Source organism: Erythranthe guttata, chromosome 3, assembly GCF_056151865.1.
Source record: "Erythranthe guttata isolate IM_541 chromosome 3, IM_541, whole genome shotgun sequence".
NCBI lineage: Eukaryota > Viridiplantae > Streptophyta > Magnoliopsida > Lamiales > Phrymaceae > Erythranthe > Erythranthe guttata.
This window is the reverse complement of record NC_142535.1, coordinates 8,280,687-8,300,389: the sequence shown is the minus strand read 5'-3', so window position 1 is coordinate 8,300,389 and position 19,703 is coordinate 8,280,687. Positions and strand designations below refer to the sequence as shown.

Here is a 19,703-nt window from a genome sequence, read left to right as displayed (position 1 = left end):
GGAATAATGATTCTTGCACTTTACATCACGCATGGACGAGTTACCTTGATTTGAGGCATCACAAGGACCGTGCATCATATGCTTACCAACATAAGCACGCAAAAATGGATGAGAAGTGTCAGGCAATTCTGCGGAGCCAAATTTGTCCTATGCAGCTGCGGAGGTCATTTTGTGATGAGCATCCAGTATAATGACCCAGTGACAGTGAGGCAAACCACGCTTTTGAGACTCAACAGTGTACACGTATGCTGCGACATTGCCAAACAACCCGCGTACTACAATGTCATGCTTCGGCTCCTCTAGCTTACTCTTGAAAACACGGGCTATTCAATCTGGTCTATCATGAGGTTTTTGCCCAGGAAGCAAATTGTCTTGAATTTCTTTCCAAGCAGGATTGCAGGTCATAGTTAAAAAAATATTAGGCTTCTCAAAGCGTTCGACCAAAGCCACAGCATTTACGTACCGCCTGCGCATGTCCCTAGGTGCACCAATGAATGAAGACGGCAACACCACCCTCTTACCAATATCAGAAGACTGAATATCACGTTCAATAGACAGACTGTCAACAACACCCTGATAGGATTCAGTACGAATCTCACGTTGTAACTGTTCAGATCTGTAGTAATCCAACCGAGAAGTCTCCAATTTAATGTACATATCGATAAAATATTGTTGCCCCAACCGACCGGAGTGCAAAAGAACTGAACGACGACCTGGCCGCATCTGAGCTTTGTAACAGTAATACTCACGACATGATACATTGTGTTTTTTTGTTAGGTTTGTCGTCAGTACTACACACAGAAGAGAGGAAAAAATTTAGCTGACCATACAGTAGAAAAAAAAAAAAACATGTTGGTATTTGAAATAAATACAAACCTCTTTCCTCAATACTAAGCAATTATGTGGCTGACCCAGCAACCGTTGGAGCGATAATATTTTCATCGGCACAATGATGCATAGGATTTTCATGTTGAACCGGGCCGATACGTGGGAGCCTCTCTATTCCGGCATGCCACCCTGGTTCTTCGTATGGAAAGAGTAACAGATACTGCAATGGATCGTAGCACCCATACTAGTGGTTGATATTGCGACGATGGCCAACACCTGTATATACATTTATATCGCGTTGAGCTCCAGCACCACCATCATCACCATCTCTCCAAACAGCAGCCACCTGGTCAACTTGAGGAACATTGTAACTCCTCTGATCTAATGCAGGGCTTGTTTTAATAATAATATGAGCTACTAACAGATTATCCCAAGTATGCAAACGCTTAAAGAAAATGCTATACGGATTATGTTACAATGCCTGAACAAGCAAGGCGATTATATCAAGCCGCAAATCCTTTGAATGCAAAATATTACCATCCAAATCATCAGCTGTGTCAAGGAAGAATAATTGAACAATCTTTGAAACATTAGCAGCCCTAGTAATAGCGTTAAAGAAATTAGTGACCTGGCGCGTTACTTTCAATCCATAAATATCCTCCCTAGCCCACCAAGAATTTTGTTCAAAAGTCATTGCAATAGAAGTAAACGCAAAAGCAGCATTGTACGACCGCACCCTTCGGCGAAATTCAACTGCCATCTCCGACGCAATATTAGTGAAAAGAAACCAAAGAATCGGACAGACAACCGATGCCGCAAGGGAAATCTGCCCCGAGGCACAACAAAAACCAGGCGATTCCCGATAAAATCGAAACGCGCCACAGTGACCACACTCTCGCTCAGCAGGCAAAAACAATGGTGCAGATGGAAGATCACCAAAAGTGTTGGTATGGGTTGCTGGAGCCACCAACGGTGCATCAAATATGCATGGTGGGACCAGTTCGACTGAACAAAATGAAAAACATTGGTAGAAGAAAAATGTGTATCAACAATGAAGACAAATGAACGCAAAATAGAAAAGTCTAATGCATGCACTACTCGAAGAGGAAACAATAATAGGAACCGATACAGTGAGCTGCGGAACGGAACGTAAAGCACACCCTGCAGGTCAAGAAATGAAATTAAGTTGTACACGAAATGTAAAAGAAGTTTAGAAGAGTGACTGTAGCAATGACGAAATAATTCAGTAGAAGATGGTTGGCAAAGGTAGAAGTCAGGAAACTTATTTTATCACCAGTGAAGTGAAATATTGGTACAATACCTGAATCTATTTACATAGGGGCCGAAACTAAATAATTCCTTCAAGATCGGTACGAATATACTGTCGATGTAGTTAAGTCTGAACAACGAAATAAATTAATTGCGTAAGTGTAAAAAAGAAATTCCATCGGTAATCGCACACTGCGAGCTCGTTGAGCTTTCTGCTTGTCTAAAAGATTTCTCTTTGCTCTCGCATCTGCTTGTCTAAATGAAGCATATGCGAGCCGCTTTTTTGCATTAGCCAATAATCTGTTTTCCTTAGCACGATCAAAAAGATCAGAACTGCAGGCACGGTCGGACGGAGAATTCACTACACAAGGTGAGGCCACAAATTACCATCAAAACTGAGAAAATAGAAAGACATCAGAAAGATAGAAAACTTGAATACCTGTATCCCTTAAGGAAACAACAACAGGAACAAAAACAACCGGACGCACCCCGTTAGCTAAGTTTGTACTTGCATAACATAGAAACATAAGCAACGGAGGTCGTATTTTAAATTTGGAAAAAAAGGGAAACCAGCAATTTCCAGCGAAGAAGCAAACACTTTTAACAGAAAATACCTCTCATAAACCAAACTAAACTAAATGCTCATGAGAAAAATTAGGCCACCAAAAAAAAAATTGAACATTCGGTACCAATATGTTTCAAACAATTCCACAAATTCAAAGGAAAGCATAACAATCTAGGATCACAATTGATCACGAAAAGGCCATTTACTCGTACAAGGCAATATATAGAAAACCCAAGAAAATATGCATACCCCGGGGCTTCCTGAAAGAGCGGTGGCTGCCCCCGAAGCCGACGAAGCATCGCGGATGCGACGCTTGGTTGTAGGCAGGAATTTTTTTCGAAATCAACCGTAGAAAACCCAAACCGACTGCCCTTATTACCGGCCCAATCCCAGAAAGAAATATAAAATGCAGAAGCTCGAAAAATCGAACGACAAACAGAACCTAATCGAAAGGAACTACAGAGGAGGGAAATTTTTGGCAAGCGGTGGACAAGCCAACGAGGTTGTCTGCACCGGAAAATGATGTATTGGGTAACTCCATCGTCAGATTGCTGAAGTAATTAAATTAACAATCATACTGCACATTGAAACTCTAAAACCGGACTCTCCCTTTAATTAATAATCTTCTTTCTATAAACATCACCAACTCAGCATCAACATTGAGAAAAATGGAAGAAAGTAACAACAATTCTGCGCATATGAAGCCCCAATTGTGATAAAGAAAATCATGGTACAGGATACAATACCTAGCAACGGTTTTAAAAAATAATAGCTCTATAATAAAAGAAACAAAATTAAATGCTCATGAGAAAAATGAGGCAAAAAAAAAAAATTTAAAAAATTGAGCAGTTGTTAGCAAGATGCTCGAAAGAGTTCCACAAATTGAAAGTATAGCACCACAATCTTGTACGGAATCATAACTGATCACAGAAAGGGCCAAGTACTTGTAGAACCCAAAATACAGAAAACCAGTAACAATTGCATACAACGGGGCCGGCGAACCTTCGGGCTGGTGAAAGAGCTGTGTCAACCCCCGAAGCTGACGGAGCAACGCGGCGGCGACGCTTGGCAGTAGGTAGAATTTCTTTGTGGGAATTCACCGACCAGGGGAGAACGGCAGAGCAGCTGACGGAAGTGACGCAATTCACCGACCAGGGGCCCCACAGAGAGTGGGAATTTCCGCGGAAAGAAAATCGTTAAAGGAAAAGAGCGCATAACAAAAATTGCAATTTGGAACCGATACGACGCCGTTTTGCAGTTTTTTTATAGAGATAAATCCAATTGTATTTTATTAAGTAAATTATATTATTAATAACCTATTTTACCATTTCTCAATTTATTTAACCTACCCACAACTTTCTATCCCATAACCGTCTCATTTATTTACCTATAGCCGTTCTCTCTCTGTTTTTATCTTCTTCATCACTCTGTCTCTCTCTACGCCGCACTAGCCTCTTCATTCCCAACTACAACCTCCATCAGGATGATCCTCCTCTCACTCAAGTGGGTCCGAAGTGAATTTTGTCGGCACAAATTATTCCAGTGAGGCCACGACTCCAGTGATATATCAGACGCTCTCGGAGTGATGGAATTATAGCATTGTTGACGGCCGTTGATTCACTCAAGCGTATAGCATTTTACTCAGAATTATATCATTGTTAACGTGGGTTGATTCGCTCAAGCACGCGCTAGGATTTTTGTGCGGCGAGGCGACGACTGATTCTGATGTCAATCACTGCTTTCATTTTTCGTCGGCAAAGATAAATTGATTCCAGATTTTTTTCACCGCAAAAGTAAATTTATTAGGGAAAGTTTTCATTTATTCTTTGTTATAACTTTGTGCTCTGTTTTTTATTTCCCCAAAAAATAGAGTAAATAGATTATTATTATTATTAACTTATTTATATTTATATTCCAATTTCCTTCTGAATAAGGGCCTCAACGAGAGTTTTTTGTAACCTTATAAAGCTTTTCAAGGATGACTCTTGTAGTTGTTCTGTAATGGTCTTGAATTCTAAGTGATATTTTGTTGCAACACTGAGTTTACATCTTTTGTTTACCGTGGTTCTGTAGGTTACAGTACATAGCAAAACATTTCTCACGTGGAAACATATTCAACACCATACTAATGTCACTTCTTGTTGCACTATTTACTATATTAATTTGTAGTGGTCTATGCTAACTTTTTAGTAAATTTCAATAAGTTTGTAGTGGATTTAGAGGAGATTGGAGTGGATTTTCAAGTTTTTGACTTTGAAAAGGAGATTTTTTTTGTAGTGGATTACGTTACTATCTAATGGATTTCTATAGTTTTGTAGTGGATTTTGATGAGATGTAGTGGATTTAAATTTTTTGCTTTTAAAATAGATTTTTTTTATGAATTGAACAGATTTTCTTCTTTTACATTGATTCAGATTTTTCAGCAGGCGGAATAATGGCAACATGTTACGGTAACTCTACTACTGTCAGCGGCAATGGCGTTTATTGGTGCCCTTTCATAAAAATAAAACAAAGTAATAGAGTTTTGTAGGAATTGTTAAAACTATTTTTGTTTCTCTTCACAAAGCACGTTGTTTTTTTAGTAGGCGATGATTTTATTATCTAATGAATTAGAATATGAAATATTTGTAATTCAATACATTAATTTGTAGTGATTTACGTTAAATTTGTATTTGATTACGTAAATTTTGTAGTGGATTTACACTCATTCATGGCGAATTTCAATAAATTAATAGTGGATTTCGATAGGTATACATTGAATTTCAATAAATTAGTAGTGGATTTCGTTAATAGTGGATTTTAATTTAATGATTGTTGGTCATGGGAATTTGTAATTAAACAGAGTGATTTTCATGTTTACGTAGCTGTTATACAGAGTAGTTTTCATGTGTGACATAGTTGTTATAAAGAGTAGTTTTCGTGTTTATATAACTGCTTATACAGAGTGGTTTTTATGTTGACATGGTTGTCATAGAGAGTGGTTTTCAAGTTTACATAGTTGTTATACCGAGTGGTTTTCATGCTACATTGTTGTTATATAAAGTGGTTTTCGTGTTTATATAGTTGTTTATACAGAGTGGTTTTCGTGTTTATAGGGAGTGGTTTTTATTTAAAAAAATCTGGAAAGAAAATAAAAAACATCATTTTTAAACAAATTCGAAATTAAGAAAAAAAACCATGAAAAACCGAACATAAAAATAAAACCATTTTTCTAAATTAAAATAAAAACCAGGAAAAATATAAATAAGAAAAACAATAATTTAAGATAAAAAACTGAAAAAAAAAATAATTACAAAGTTTTCTTATAAGTTGAAATAAAGAAAACCATTAAACAAAATAAAAAAGAACAGGAAAAAAAAAACTGAATTGGCATGATGAGGGGAAGAATTTTTTGAGAAGATTTCGATGTATATTATGGGTATAATTTTTTTTAAATTAAATAATTATACTAATTAATAATTAGTGGGGGCATATATAGTTTTTCAAGTCCATTAGATTTATCTCAAATATCATTTATAAATAAAATATTTATCAAAGAATTTTAATTTCAGTGAAGGATGTTCGGCATATAACCACTTAATTATTTTCCAACCGCCCTAATCCCTTGTTCCCTTTTTGTTGTTCTTGTCTGTTTCCTCCTTCCATCTACACCACCCAGCCTCCGTCCCGACCAGAGATTTTTCTTCAAAATATCTACAAAAAAATTAAGTAAGTTGTCATAGCAATATATATTTTTTTCCTTAATTGTTTGTATGTAAAAATCTAATTAGCATTGGTGGTGAGGTAAATAGAATTCTATTTTGATTCAACTGCTTCGCAGATTTAGAATTAAAATAAAATTGAATCATTGTCTGTTTCTAATAGATCCACCTCTCTCGTCTATATATAACATGAATCTCCTTTGATAAAGATTTAATTTTTTTTGGGGGTGAAATTTCGAGGTTATTAATTGAGATCAATTCAAATATCTCTTTGATAAAGACTGGATTTTTATCGCAGAGAATGGGAAACCGAATCAAGAGACAGAGCATCAACCACGAAGTTCCTGAAGAAATAATCGACGAAATATTGACGAATTTGCCGGTGAAATCCCCGATTAGATTCAAGTGTGTGTCGAAACAATGGCGATCTGTTATCTCCAGCAAAAGTTTTATAGAAGAGTATCTCAAGAAATCGATGCAATTCAACCGCCAACACCTCATCTATAGCTCTTTCGACACTAAACCTAACAACCGTAACTCTGGTGGATTTGATCATACCCGCCAGCGTCTACGGTCGGTCATGTTCTCTTAACTCTCTTCTCGATGAACCAAAAAAGGGTTGTTCCTAGATCACAACTTTGGATAATCATCCCGGAAACCCTGATTTATTCAGCCAGAACACGAAAAGTTGTAATATTTGTCTGTATAGTGTATGCATTCGGATCATAGGTTCATGTAATGGGCTAGTACTCGTCTCCTTTAACTTTAAAGATATATTTCTTTGGAACCTTTCAACAAGAAAATTCAAGTCTATTCCAACTACATATTTTCCAAAAAAATCATTGTACCACAAATTCCAATACGGTTTCGGGTACGATGATTCTACCGATGACCACAAGATTGTCTGCACTTCCTTCTGTGCGGAACCCTATCAGACAAAGATTTACAGTCTCAAGACAGATTGTTGGAAGAGAATCGAGAATTTTGACAAGGGTTCTCCATTGGGTATTGGTAGTGAAGGCATATTTGTGAAAGGAAAGTTATACTGGGAAACGATGGATTTGAAAGTAGCGGAGAAGTGTGACTGCTGGAAAATTGTTTCTCTTAGTTTTGTGGAAGAAAAGTTTGAATTTGTGGCTCGACCTAAACACTTTTTGGAGTATGAGTTTGATGCACGAGTTCTGCAAGTTTTGGGAGGCTATCTTATTTTCGTCGGTATTAGCAGTACATGGGATGTAAATATATGGGTTATGAACAAGTACGGTGAGGCAAATCAAGAAACATGGACTAAGATTTGGACATTATCTGATTTTGCTCATCTGAAGAGGTATATCAATGGTCCAAGACCAAAGCCACTATGGTTGAACAAGAATGGGGATATTGGAGTGGCTTTTGGTGTATCGATTGTTGTTGTTTATAATTACAAAATTAAGTCGCGCATGTACCAAGTTGATGAAATAATATTAGCAAGCAATATTTACGTTGAAAGCTTAGTTTCTCCATTTGGTGATCAATATCTTCCCCAATGATTATCATAATCATATATGGGGTAGGTTGAGGTAGGAATGGAATATCTTTTTCATATTATCTAACATTTTTTTCTTATGAATTCTGGTATAGTATTTTATGTTCTTTTTAGTTGCTATAATTTGTTGGAAGGAAATGTTAGTACTATATTTTTTTTTCTCTTCCTGTGTTTTTCTACTACTTGCCTTAGGATTTATTTTTAAATTCCTTGAGTAGACTAAATCTTGGGAATGGCGCTTTGTGCAGTTCAATTTCAAAATATTGTTTTTTAATGTATTGAATATGCTTTGCCAATTTCATGCTTCAATACAAAAGGGTTTATGTATTTCAATGAGCCTAAAAACAAGAAACCAGTGACCAAGTTAAAGATGGAGATTTACAAGCCTAGCTAGCATGCAAATTCTTCCTGACGTGACCTAAGGTTTACAACTTTATCAGAAGTCATATATATACCATACATAATCTTCTATACAACATAAAACAAACATAACAATGATAAAATAGTGCATCAACCTACAAGTCCAAAAGTACTATTAAAAAACATTAAATAGTCTATCAAGCATAACACATTATATAATCTCTCCAACATAAAACAAACATAACAATGTTTAACATAAAATAGTGTCTCAACCTACAAGTCCACAAGTACTATTAAAAAACATTAAATAATCTATCAAGCATAACACATTATATAAGTCCAGAAGTTCTACTAGAAGAAACAATAAAACAAATAACAAATACTTGATGATCCACTAGCATTCAATCATGATCTTCCTCCTTCATCAAAATTTATGAAATAAAATAAAAATATTGTCAACGAGAATGCTAAACACAATTAAATATTCACTAAACATAATTTAATATTCGATTGCATTATTAAATATTCGTTAAATACTATTTACCTCACTATTCATGTTGTCCTCTTCCTCATTATCCGACTCCGATTCATCACTAGCCTCGTTGTCGCCATATTCCTCCTCCTAAGTCAAAGTTTACAAAAACGAAAAAGAAGAAAAATTATCTTACGAGCATTTTATACTCTCTATAATTAAAATACTCGGAAAATTTATAAAATAAAATAAAAATATTGTCAACAAGAATGCTAAACACAATTAAATATTCATTAAACATAATTTAATATTCCATTGCATTATTAAATATTCATTAAATACTATTTACCTCACTATTCGTGTTGTCCTCTTCCTCATCATCCGACTCCGATTCATCACTAGCCTCGTTGTCGCCATATTCCTCCTCCTAAGTCAAAGTTTACAAAAAAGAAAAAGAAGAAAAATTATCTTACGAGCATTTTAAACTCTCGATAATTAAAATACTTGATAAACAAACTCACCTCGTTAATGTTGTTTTCCACTTGTTCCTCTTCTTCGTCAAACTCTGTATCTTCTTCATCCTCCTATACCAAAGTTTATTGTCATCGGGAATACAAAATTCTCCACAATCGACTACAATAATTAAATAATCGGTAAACATAACTCACCTCGCTAGTATCGATTTCCTCTTGTTCCTCTACCTCATCAAACTCCGAGGTCGAGTCATGCCCCTATATCGAAGTTTAAGATAAAACATTGTCAACACGAATACAAAAATCTCAATAAATCTCCATAATCGATTGCATATTATTTAAACACTTCGTAAACATAACTCACCTCTGTAGTATCGTATTCCTCTTGTTCCTCCTCCTCATCGATATCCGAGTTTGATTCATACTCATGTATCAAAGTTTACAAAGATATATTGTTAACACGAATACAAAACTCTCCATAATCTTGCATTTTTAAATACTCGTTAAATCTAACTCACCTCGCTAGTATTGTTTTTCTCTTTTCCCTCATCATCATCAGTCTCGGAGATTGATTCATTGTCCTATATCAAAGTTTAGAATAAAATATTTTCAACGTGAATACAAAGTCATGATAATTGACTACGTAACTAAATTCTTGGTAAAAACAATTAACCTCGCTAGAGTTGTCTTGCTCTTCATTTTGATAAAATATCAAGCTTGGTTCGTCACCATCACCTTCAGCCTATAAAATATGCCATAAAACCATATAAGCAAGTTGGCATATTATTTTGATCAAATAAACACAACAATTAGAATATCTAATAATAAATTATTTAATAATAAGTTATATACAAAAAAATGCATACAGTTAAAATTAGTTGGATCCAATTTTCAATTTAATTTATATGTGTTCCATTTTATTATAGTATCTTGATATATTTTATTGTCACGATAGAAGACAATTTGTAAAACGGAGTAGAAATTCAGAACATAAGGATAATTGACATTTTGCACCCATCAATTAACTTAGGTGTGTTTGGCACCATTATACCCTATAACTGAAAAAAACAACATTTTGCAAAAATATAATTTTTAAGACAGTAGCACACTAATTTATCAAACCCTCAATATTAATTTTTAGTTGCATGAGATAATTTTTTTAACAGAAATGGTGCCAATTATAACAAAAAAAAATTAAAAAAAAATATTGTGAATTTGTAAAATTTTAAAACTCATGTTGAAGATGAATAGAGAGATCCTTAACTAACCTGCTCATCATCATCGGCTCCATCATCGGCTCAATCACTGGCTCCATCATCGGCTCCATCACTGGCTCCATCATCGGCACCATCACTGGGCTCATTGCCACTACCTCCACCTTGTTTTGAGGCCCGGTACAAACAAATCATCTTGTCACCGACCGAACAGAGGAGCAACTCGCCGCCATTCCAAATCTGGAGGGTCGATGGTAAGAAACGCACTACTGGCGACACATATCCAATGACCGTGACCGAAGTAAACTTGATTGAACAATGTTTTTAAGCGTTTAACCAATAAATCGATATCCTTATCAGGGAGCTGCATATGGTTTGTACGAAATCAAGAAATGATCATACAAGAAAGAGAAAAATCAAATGAAATAAAAATAAAATAATTTAAAAAATGGGTTCGGTAGAGAGAAAAATGGGTGTCTTTGGCCATGAAGACGATGTAATCATCATCTCCCACCCATGGTTCGGGGATACCGCCTAATAATTTAAAAAAAAAAGAAATTTATGAAAATGAATATATATATATATATATATATATATATATATATATATATATATATATATATATATATATATATATATATATATATAACGCAATTTACTGTGTGGTATTAAAAGACAGAAATAAAATAAAAATTACCATGTTTCTCAACGTTGCAATTCCACCGTCTCCCAAATTGTTCGTTAAAATACTCTATCATCTCAGTCCCAATTGCCACCTCACTCTCACATTTGTTAATTGCCAAAAAACCAACGTTAAAAATTACACATCATTAGTTATAGGTTTAAATACAATCCATATATATCGAGACTATTCTGTGAAAAGAATAATTGAAAAAAAAAATCAATTAAAAAGTCAACGTAATATTATAAAATTTAATTTTTTTTAAAATAATAAAATAAAATCTATTTTTATTGGGTGACATAAAATCGAAAAGTAAATAAAATAAGATTATTGGACAAAATTTAAAAAATAATAAAAATCCCATAATAATGACTGAAAAGATATTATAAAGAAAATAATGGAAAAGAAAAACCCTAAACATCAAAAACCCTAAACATACTCTAAGAGCGGCATTAAACACCATGAATACAGTTTTCAATTTCATGCCCTGGCACGATTTGACCACCATTTCTTTGACATTTAGTGAGTCGGCATACTCTACCACGATGTTGGGTGCTTCATTACTAACATAATTGGGGGAGTGAGAAGGTGGAGATTGGTTAGCCATTTGAAAAATCAAAAAAATTTGTTTGTTCGAATTCTACTCTTATTTATAATTTTCACTTCGTTCATGAATTATGAAAATTGATTTAATCATATATTAAAGAGTGGCTTTGTAGAGTACTATGTGGTTAGTTTAGATAGTTTCTAGACATTTAGGAAAATAGAGAGATTTTTAAAAAGTTCGTGTAAATTTCTAAAATTCAATTATAATTTCATACATATATAATTCTATCAAATTTTCTATCATCAAGAAACTAATTCAATATTTGTTGCATACCTAGGCGAACTTGTCCTAATTAAACATTAGTGATGCCACAGTCTATATGGCAAGAATAACTGGTTTCTCACTCGTCACCAAAGTCTTGATCGAGTCCGGTGTGTGTGTGTATATATATATATATATATATACATTATTAGCCGTCTATTATTATTATCATTATTATTATTATTTTATTATTATTATTATTATTATTATTATTATTATTATTATTATTATTATTATATATTATTATTATTATTATTATTATTATTATTATTATTATTATTATTATTATTATTATTATTATTATTATTATTATTATTATTATTATTATTATTATTATTATTATTATTATTATTATTATTATTATTATTATTATTATTATTATTATTATTATTATTATTATTATTTATTATAAATATATTTTGTAAAAAAAGATGCGTAAAAGTGCATTCCAGAAAGTTCTTAAAAACACGAACAACAACACGAGGACTTTAATACGAATAACCAAACAAACTCAAGAACACTAGATACAAAAGATACAATGGAGTGTAGAAATAACACTCTACGTTTACGTTTACGTGGATTTTTTTTTTAGATTCATTTATAGGTCTGTTTTATATGGTGGATTTAGTATCTTATAGGTTCAAATCGAAAATTAGGTGTCCATGAAGCACAAATGATCAAAGAGTAAGAAAAGAGTTGCAATTAGGAAAATAAAATTAAATTAGAAAAGAGGATCCCTCAACATCCTTGGTAGTGTCCACGAAGTCGAGCATAACTTTCTCATCCAGACTCCAAATCAACAGGATTCGGCGGCATTAGAAAGCTATTTCAGCTGGCTACAATTCCTGTCTAACGTCAAATTTCCAAATTCGCACTCAATCACGGTCAAAATTGGATTCCAAAAGCGATCATGAAAATACGTACTACAGTTCGAGGACATGAATGCGCATCAAGAAACATGCACAAAAAAAAAAACAACTCGCTAGAAAAGATACGCACATAAGTAAAAGTACAAAAGCATGCACAAAAGTACTCATGCAAATGTGCATTCGCAAAAAGGATCATGAAAGCACAAATTACAATCCTAGGACATTAATACAAATCAACAAACATGCACAAACACACTCGCTCAAATGGACATGCACAAACATACATGTAAAAAAAACATGCGCAAAAGTGCATTCGCAACAACGTTCTTAATAACACGAAATACTACACTAGGACTTTAATACGCATGACCAAACAACAGCAAAAACACTAGATACAAATGATACAGTGGAGTGTAGAAATACACTCTACGTTAACGTATACGTGGAGTTTTTTTTGGATTAATTTACATTTCTGTTTTAATTGGTGGATTCGGTATCTTATAGGTACAAATCGAAAATTAGGTGTCCATGAAGCGAAAATGATCAAAGAGTAAGGAAAGAGTTGCAATTAGGAAAATAAAATAAACATAGAAGAGAGCTCCAAATCAACTGGTTCCGGTGGCATTAGAAAGCTAATTCAGCGGGCTACAATTCCTGACTAACGTCAAATTTCCAAATTCGGACTCGAACATGGTCGAAATTGGATTCCAAAAGCGATCATGAAAATACATACTACAATTCGAGGACATGAATGGGCATCAAGACACATGGTCAAAAACACTCACTAGAAAAGATACGCACATAAGTAAAAGTACAAAAGCATGCACAAAAGTACTCACGCAAATGTGTATTCGCAAAAAGGATCATGAAACCACAAACTACAATCCTAGGACATTAATACAAATCAACAAACATGCACAAACACACTCGCTCAAATGGACATGCACAAACGTACATGTAAATAAACATGTGCAAAAGTGCATTCGCAACGACGTTCTTAAAAACACGAACTACAACACTAGGACTTTAATACGCATGACCAAACAACATCAAAAACACTAGATAAAAAAGATACAGTGGAGTGTAGAAATAACACTCTACGTTAACGTATACGTGGAATTTTTTTTAGAAGTAATTTATATTTCTGTTTTAATTGGTGCATTTGGTATCTTATAGGTACAAATCGAATATTAGGTGTCCATGAAGCCAAAATAATCAAAGAGTTAGAAAAGAGTTGCAATTAGGAAAATAAAATCAAATTAGAAGAGAGGATCCCTCAACATCTTTGGTAGTGTCCACGAAGTCGAGAATTACTTTCTCATCCGGACTCCAAATCAACTGGTTCCGGCGGCATTAGAAAGCTATTTAAGCTGGCTACAATTCCTGTCTAACATCAAATTTCCAAATTCGGACTCGAACATGGTCAAAATTGGATTCCAAAAGCGATCATGAAAATGAGTACTACAGTTCGAGGACCTGCATGCGCATCAAGAAACATGCACAAAAACACTCGCTAGAAAAGATACCCACATAAGTAAAAGTAGAAAAGCATGCACAAGAGTACCCACGCAAAAGTGCATTCGCAAAAAGGATCATGAAAACACAAACTACAATCCTAGGACATTAATACAAATCAACAAACATGCACGAACACACTCGCTCAAATCGACATGCACAAACGTACATGTAAAAAAACATGCGCAAAATTGCGTTCGCAACGACGTTCTTAAAAACACGAAATACAACACTAGGACTTTAATACGCATAACCAAACAACAACAAAAACACTAGATACAAAAGATATAGTGGAGTGTAGAAATAACACTTTACGTTTACGTTTACGTTGTTTTTTTTGGATTAATTTATATTTCTATTTTAATTGATGGATTAGGTATCTTATAGGTACAAATGGAAAATTAGGTGTCCATGAAACAAAAATGATCAAAGAGTAAGAAAAGAGTTGCAATTAGGAAAATTAAATCAAATTAGAAGAGAGGATCCCTCAACATCTTTTGGTAGTGACCACGAAGTCGACCATAACTTTCTTATCCAGACTCCAAATCAACTGCTTCCGACAACATAAGAAAGCTATTACAGCTAGCTACAATTCCGGTCTAACGTCAAATTTCCAAATTCGGACTCGAACATGGTCAAAAGTGGATTCCAAAAGTGATCATGAAAATACGTACTACAGTTCGAGGACATGAATAAGCATCACGACACATGCACAAAAACACTCGCTAGAAAAGGTACGCACATAAGTAAAAGTACAAAAGTATGCACTAAAGTACTCTCGCAAAAGTGCATCCGCAAAAAGGATCATGAAAACACAAACTACAATCTTAGGACATTAATACAAATCAACAAACATGCACAAACACACTCGCTCTAATGGACATGCAAAAACGTACATGTAAAAAAACATGCGCAAAAATGCATTCGCAACAACGTTCTTAAAAACACAAACTACAACACTAGGACTTTTATACACATAACCAAGCAACAGCAAAAACACTAGATACAAAAGATACAGTGGAGTGTAGAAATAACACTCTACGTTTACGTTTACATGGATTTTTTTTTGGATTAATTTATATTTCTGTTTTTATTGGTGGATTTAGTATCTTATAGGTACAAATCGAAAATAAGGTGTCCATGAAGCAAAAATGATCAAAGAGTAAGAAAAGAGTTGCAATTAGGAAAATAATATCAAATTAGAAGAGTGGATCCGTCAACATCTTTGGTAGTGTCCACGAAGTTGAGCATAACTTTCTCATCCGGACTCCAAATCAACTGGTTCTGGCAGCATAAGAAAGCTATTTTAGCTGACTACAATTCCTGTCTAACGTCAAATTTCAATATTCGGACTCGAATATGGTCAACATTGAATTCCAAAAGCGATCATGTAAATACGTACTATAGTTCGAGGACATGAATGCGCATCTTGAAATAAGCACAAAAACACTCGCTAGAAAGCATACGGACATAAGTAAAAGTACAAAAGCATGCACAAAAGTACTCACGCAAAAGTGCATTCGCTAAAAGGATCATGAAAACACAAACTACAATCCTAGGACATTAATACAAATCAACAAACATGCACGAACACACTCGCTCAAATGGACATACACAAACGTACATGTAAAAAACATGTGCAATAGTGCATTCGCAACGACGTTCTTAAAAACACAAACTACAACACTAGGACTTGAATACGCATATCCAAACAACAGCAAAAACACAAGATACAAAAGATACAGTGGAGTGTAGAAATAACACTCTACGTTTACGTTTACGTGGATTTTTTTTTGTTTGGATTAATTTATATCTCTGTTTTTATTGCTGGATTTAGTATCTTATAGGTACAAATCGATAATTAGGTGTCCATGAAGGTAAAATGATCAAAGAGTAAGAAAAGAGTTGTAATTAGGAAAATAATAATAAATTGGAAGAGAGGATGCCTCAACATCTTTGGTAGTGTCCACGAAGTCGAGCATAACTTTCTCATGCGGACTCCAAATCAACTGGTTATGGCAGCATTAGACAACTATTCAGCTGGCTACAATTCCTGTCTAACGTCAAATTTTCATATTCGGACTCGAACATGGTCAAAATTGGCTTCCAAAAGCGATCATGAAAATACGTGCTATAGTTCGAGGACATGAACGCGCATCAAGAAACGTGCATAAAAACACTCGCTTCAAAAGATACGCACAAAATTAAAAGTATAAAATCATGCACAAAAGTACTCACGCAAACGTGCATTCGCAAAAAGGATCATGAAAACACAAACTACAATACAAGGACATTAATGCAAATCAACAAACAAGCACAAACACACTCGCTCAAATGGACATGCACAAACGTACATGTAAAAAACCATGCGCAAAACTGCATTCGCAACAACGTTCTTAAAAACACGAACTACAACACTAGGACTTTAATACGCATAACCAAACAACAGCAAAAACACTAGATACAAAAGATATAGTGAAGTGTAGAAATAACACTCTACGTTTACGTTTACGTGATTTTTTTTTTGGATTAATTTATATTTCTGTTTTGATTGGTGGATATAGTATCTTTTAGTTACAAATCGAAAATTAGGTGTCCATGAAACAAAAATGATCAAAAAGTAAGAAATGAGTTGCAATTAGGAAAATAAAATCAAATTATAAGAGTGGATCCGTCAACAAATTTTGTAGTGTCCACGAAGTCGAGCATAACTTTCTCATCCGGACTCCAAATAAACTGGTTTTGGCTGCATTAGACAGCTGTTTCAGCAGGCTACAATTCCTGTATAACGTCAAATTTCCATATTTGGACTCGAACATGGTCAAAATTGGATTCCAAAAGCGTTCATGAAAATTTGTCCTACAGTTCAAGGACATGAATGCGCATCAAGAAACATGCACAAAAACGCTTGCTAGAAAAGATACGCACATAAGTAAAAGTACAAAAGCATGCACAAAAGTACTCCCGCAAAAGTGCATTCGCAAAAAGGATCATGAAAACACAAACTACAATCCTAGGACATTAATGCAAATAAACAAACATACACAATCACACTCGCTCAAATGGACATGCACAAACGTACATTTAAAAAACCATGCGCAGAAGTGCATTCGCAACAACGTTCTTAAAAACACGCGAACTACGACACTAGGACTTCAATACGCATAACCAAACAGCAGCCAAAACACTAGATACAAAAGATACAGTGGAGGGTAGAAATAACACTCTACGTTTACTTTTACGTGGATTTTGTTTGGATTAATTTATATTTCTCTTTTAATTGGTGGATTTTGTATCTTATAGGTACAAATCGAAAATTAGGTGTCCATAAAGCAAAAATGATCAAAGAGTCATAAAAGAGTTGCAATTAGGAAAATTAAATCAAATTAGATGAGAGCATCCCTCAACATCTTTGGTAGTGTCCACGAAGTCGAGCATAACTTTCTCATCCGTACTCCAAATCAACTTGTTATGACGGCCTTAGACAACAATTTTAGCTGGCTTCAATTCCTGTCTAATGTCAAATTTCCTAATTTGGATTCGAACTTGCTCAAAATTGGATTCCAAAAGCGATCATGAAACTAAGTGCAACAGTTCGAGTACATGAATCCGCATCAAGAAACGTTCACAAAAGCACTCGCTAGAAAAGATACGCACATAAGTACAAGTACAAAAGCATACACGAAGGTACTCACACAAAAGTGCATTTGCAAAAAGGATCATCAAAACACAAACTACAATCGTAGGACATTAATACAAATCAACAAACATGCACTAACACACTCGCTCAAATGGAGATGCACAAACGTACATGTAAAAAAAACATGCGCAAAAGTGCAAGTGCAACAACTTTCTTTAAAACACAAACTACAACACTAGAACTTTAATACGCATAACCAAACAACATCAAAAACACTAGGTACAAAAGATACAATGGAGGGTAGAAATAACACTCTACGTTTACGTTTACGTGAATTTTTTTTGGATTAATTTATATTTCTATTTTGATTGGTGGGTATAGTATCTTATAGGTACAAATCGAATATTAGGTGTCCATGAAGCAAAAATGATCAAAGAGTAAGAAAAGAGTTGCAATTAGGAAAATAAAATCAAATTAGAAGAGTGGATCCGTCAACATCTTTGGTAGTGTCCACGAAGTCGAGCATAACTTACTCATCTTGACTCCAAATAAACTGGTTCTGTCAGCTATTTCAGCATGCTACAATTCCTGTCTGCGTCAAATTTCCATATTCGGACTCGAACATAGTCAAAATTGGATTCCAAAAGCGATCATGAAAATACGTACTACAGTTTGAGGACATGAGTGTGCATCACAAAAGATGCACAAAAACACTCGCTAGAAAAGATACGCACATAAGTAAAACTACAAAAGCACGCACAATAGTACTCACGCAAAAGTGCAATCGCAAAAAGGATCATGAAAACACAAACTACAATCCTAGGACATTAATACAGATCAACAAACATGCACAAACACACTCGCTCAAATGGACATGCACAAACGTACATGTAAATTAACTGGTTCCGGCGTCATAAGAAAGCTATTTCAGCTGGCTTCAATTCCTGTCTAACGTCAAATTTCGAAATTCGGACTCGAACATGGTCTAAATCGGATTCCAAAATCGATCATGAAAATACGTGCTACAGTTCGAGGACGTGAATGCATATCAAGAAACATGCACAAAAACACTCGCTAGTGTAACACCCCGCCTTTCCAAAACCCAAAAACCCTAAAACCCGAGAATAATATCCCTAACTCGAGAATCCTTAGGTAATATTATTACGTGATAATATTTATATGACTTACGTGAATTTAATTATTTATGTGTTATATTTAATTGGTAGATTTATTTTCTAACAAATTTATGTGACTTGTGTGAATTAGACTACTATATGCTATATTTGATTTATTAAATGTGATAATGTACTACCCTAGACTATCCTATACCTACATAGCATACATGCATACATACATGAATTTTGCATGCATTGCTTTATGATATAATATTATATTATATATGTATATGTACATAGCCGTGTGAGTGTGTGTGTTAGTAAAAAATGTGGGAAATTAAATTATTATTTAATTAGTTGCACATGGCACATAGTTGAGTTTTACACTCTTCCTTCTCATTTCCTTCCACATAAACCCCCTTGCTTGTCTTCCTCTCTCCATTCCACCGAACCCTCACCACCACCTCCATTCTTCTCCTTCTTCCACCTCATCTCTTGTTTTTCAAAGAAAATGAAAAATAATTTTGAAAGTCCTCTATTTAACCATGGACTTTGATTAGCCTACAACATCATTCACCGAGGAAAAAAAAAAAAATACATATCTCCC

The 19,703-nt window shown here is 34.4% G+C and overlaps 1 protein-coding gene across 1 annotated transcript; it reads left to right on the top strand.

The window, feature by feature from the left end:
* The first annotated feature begins 7,418 nt into the window (after nucleotides 1–7,418).
* LOC148771709 (F-box and associated interaction domains-containing protein) lies at nucleotides 7,419–7,892 on the top strand. Its single transcript, XM_088815184.1, has one exon. The coding sequence runs from the start codon at nucleotides 7,419–7,421 to the stop codon at nucleotides 7,890–7,892; it is 474 nt and encodes a 157-aa protein (XP_088671310.1).
* The last annotated feature ends 11,811 nt before the right edge of the window (nucleotides 7,893–19,703 follow it).

Excerpts from the sequence above, each read along its gene's own strand:
- LOC148771709 (XM_088815184.1), top strand. The coding sequence starts at position 7,419 with ATGGATTTGAAAGTAGCGGAGAAGTGTGACTGCTGGAAAATTGTTTCT.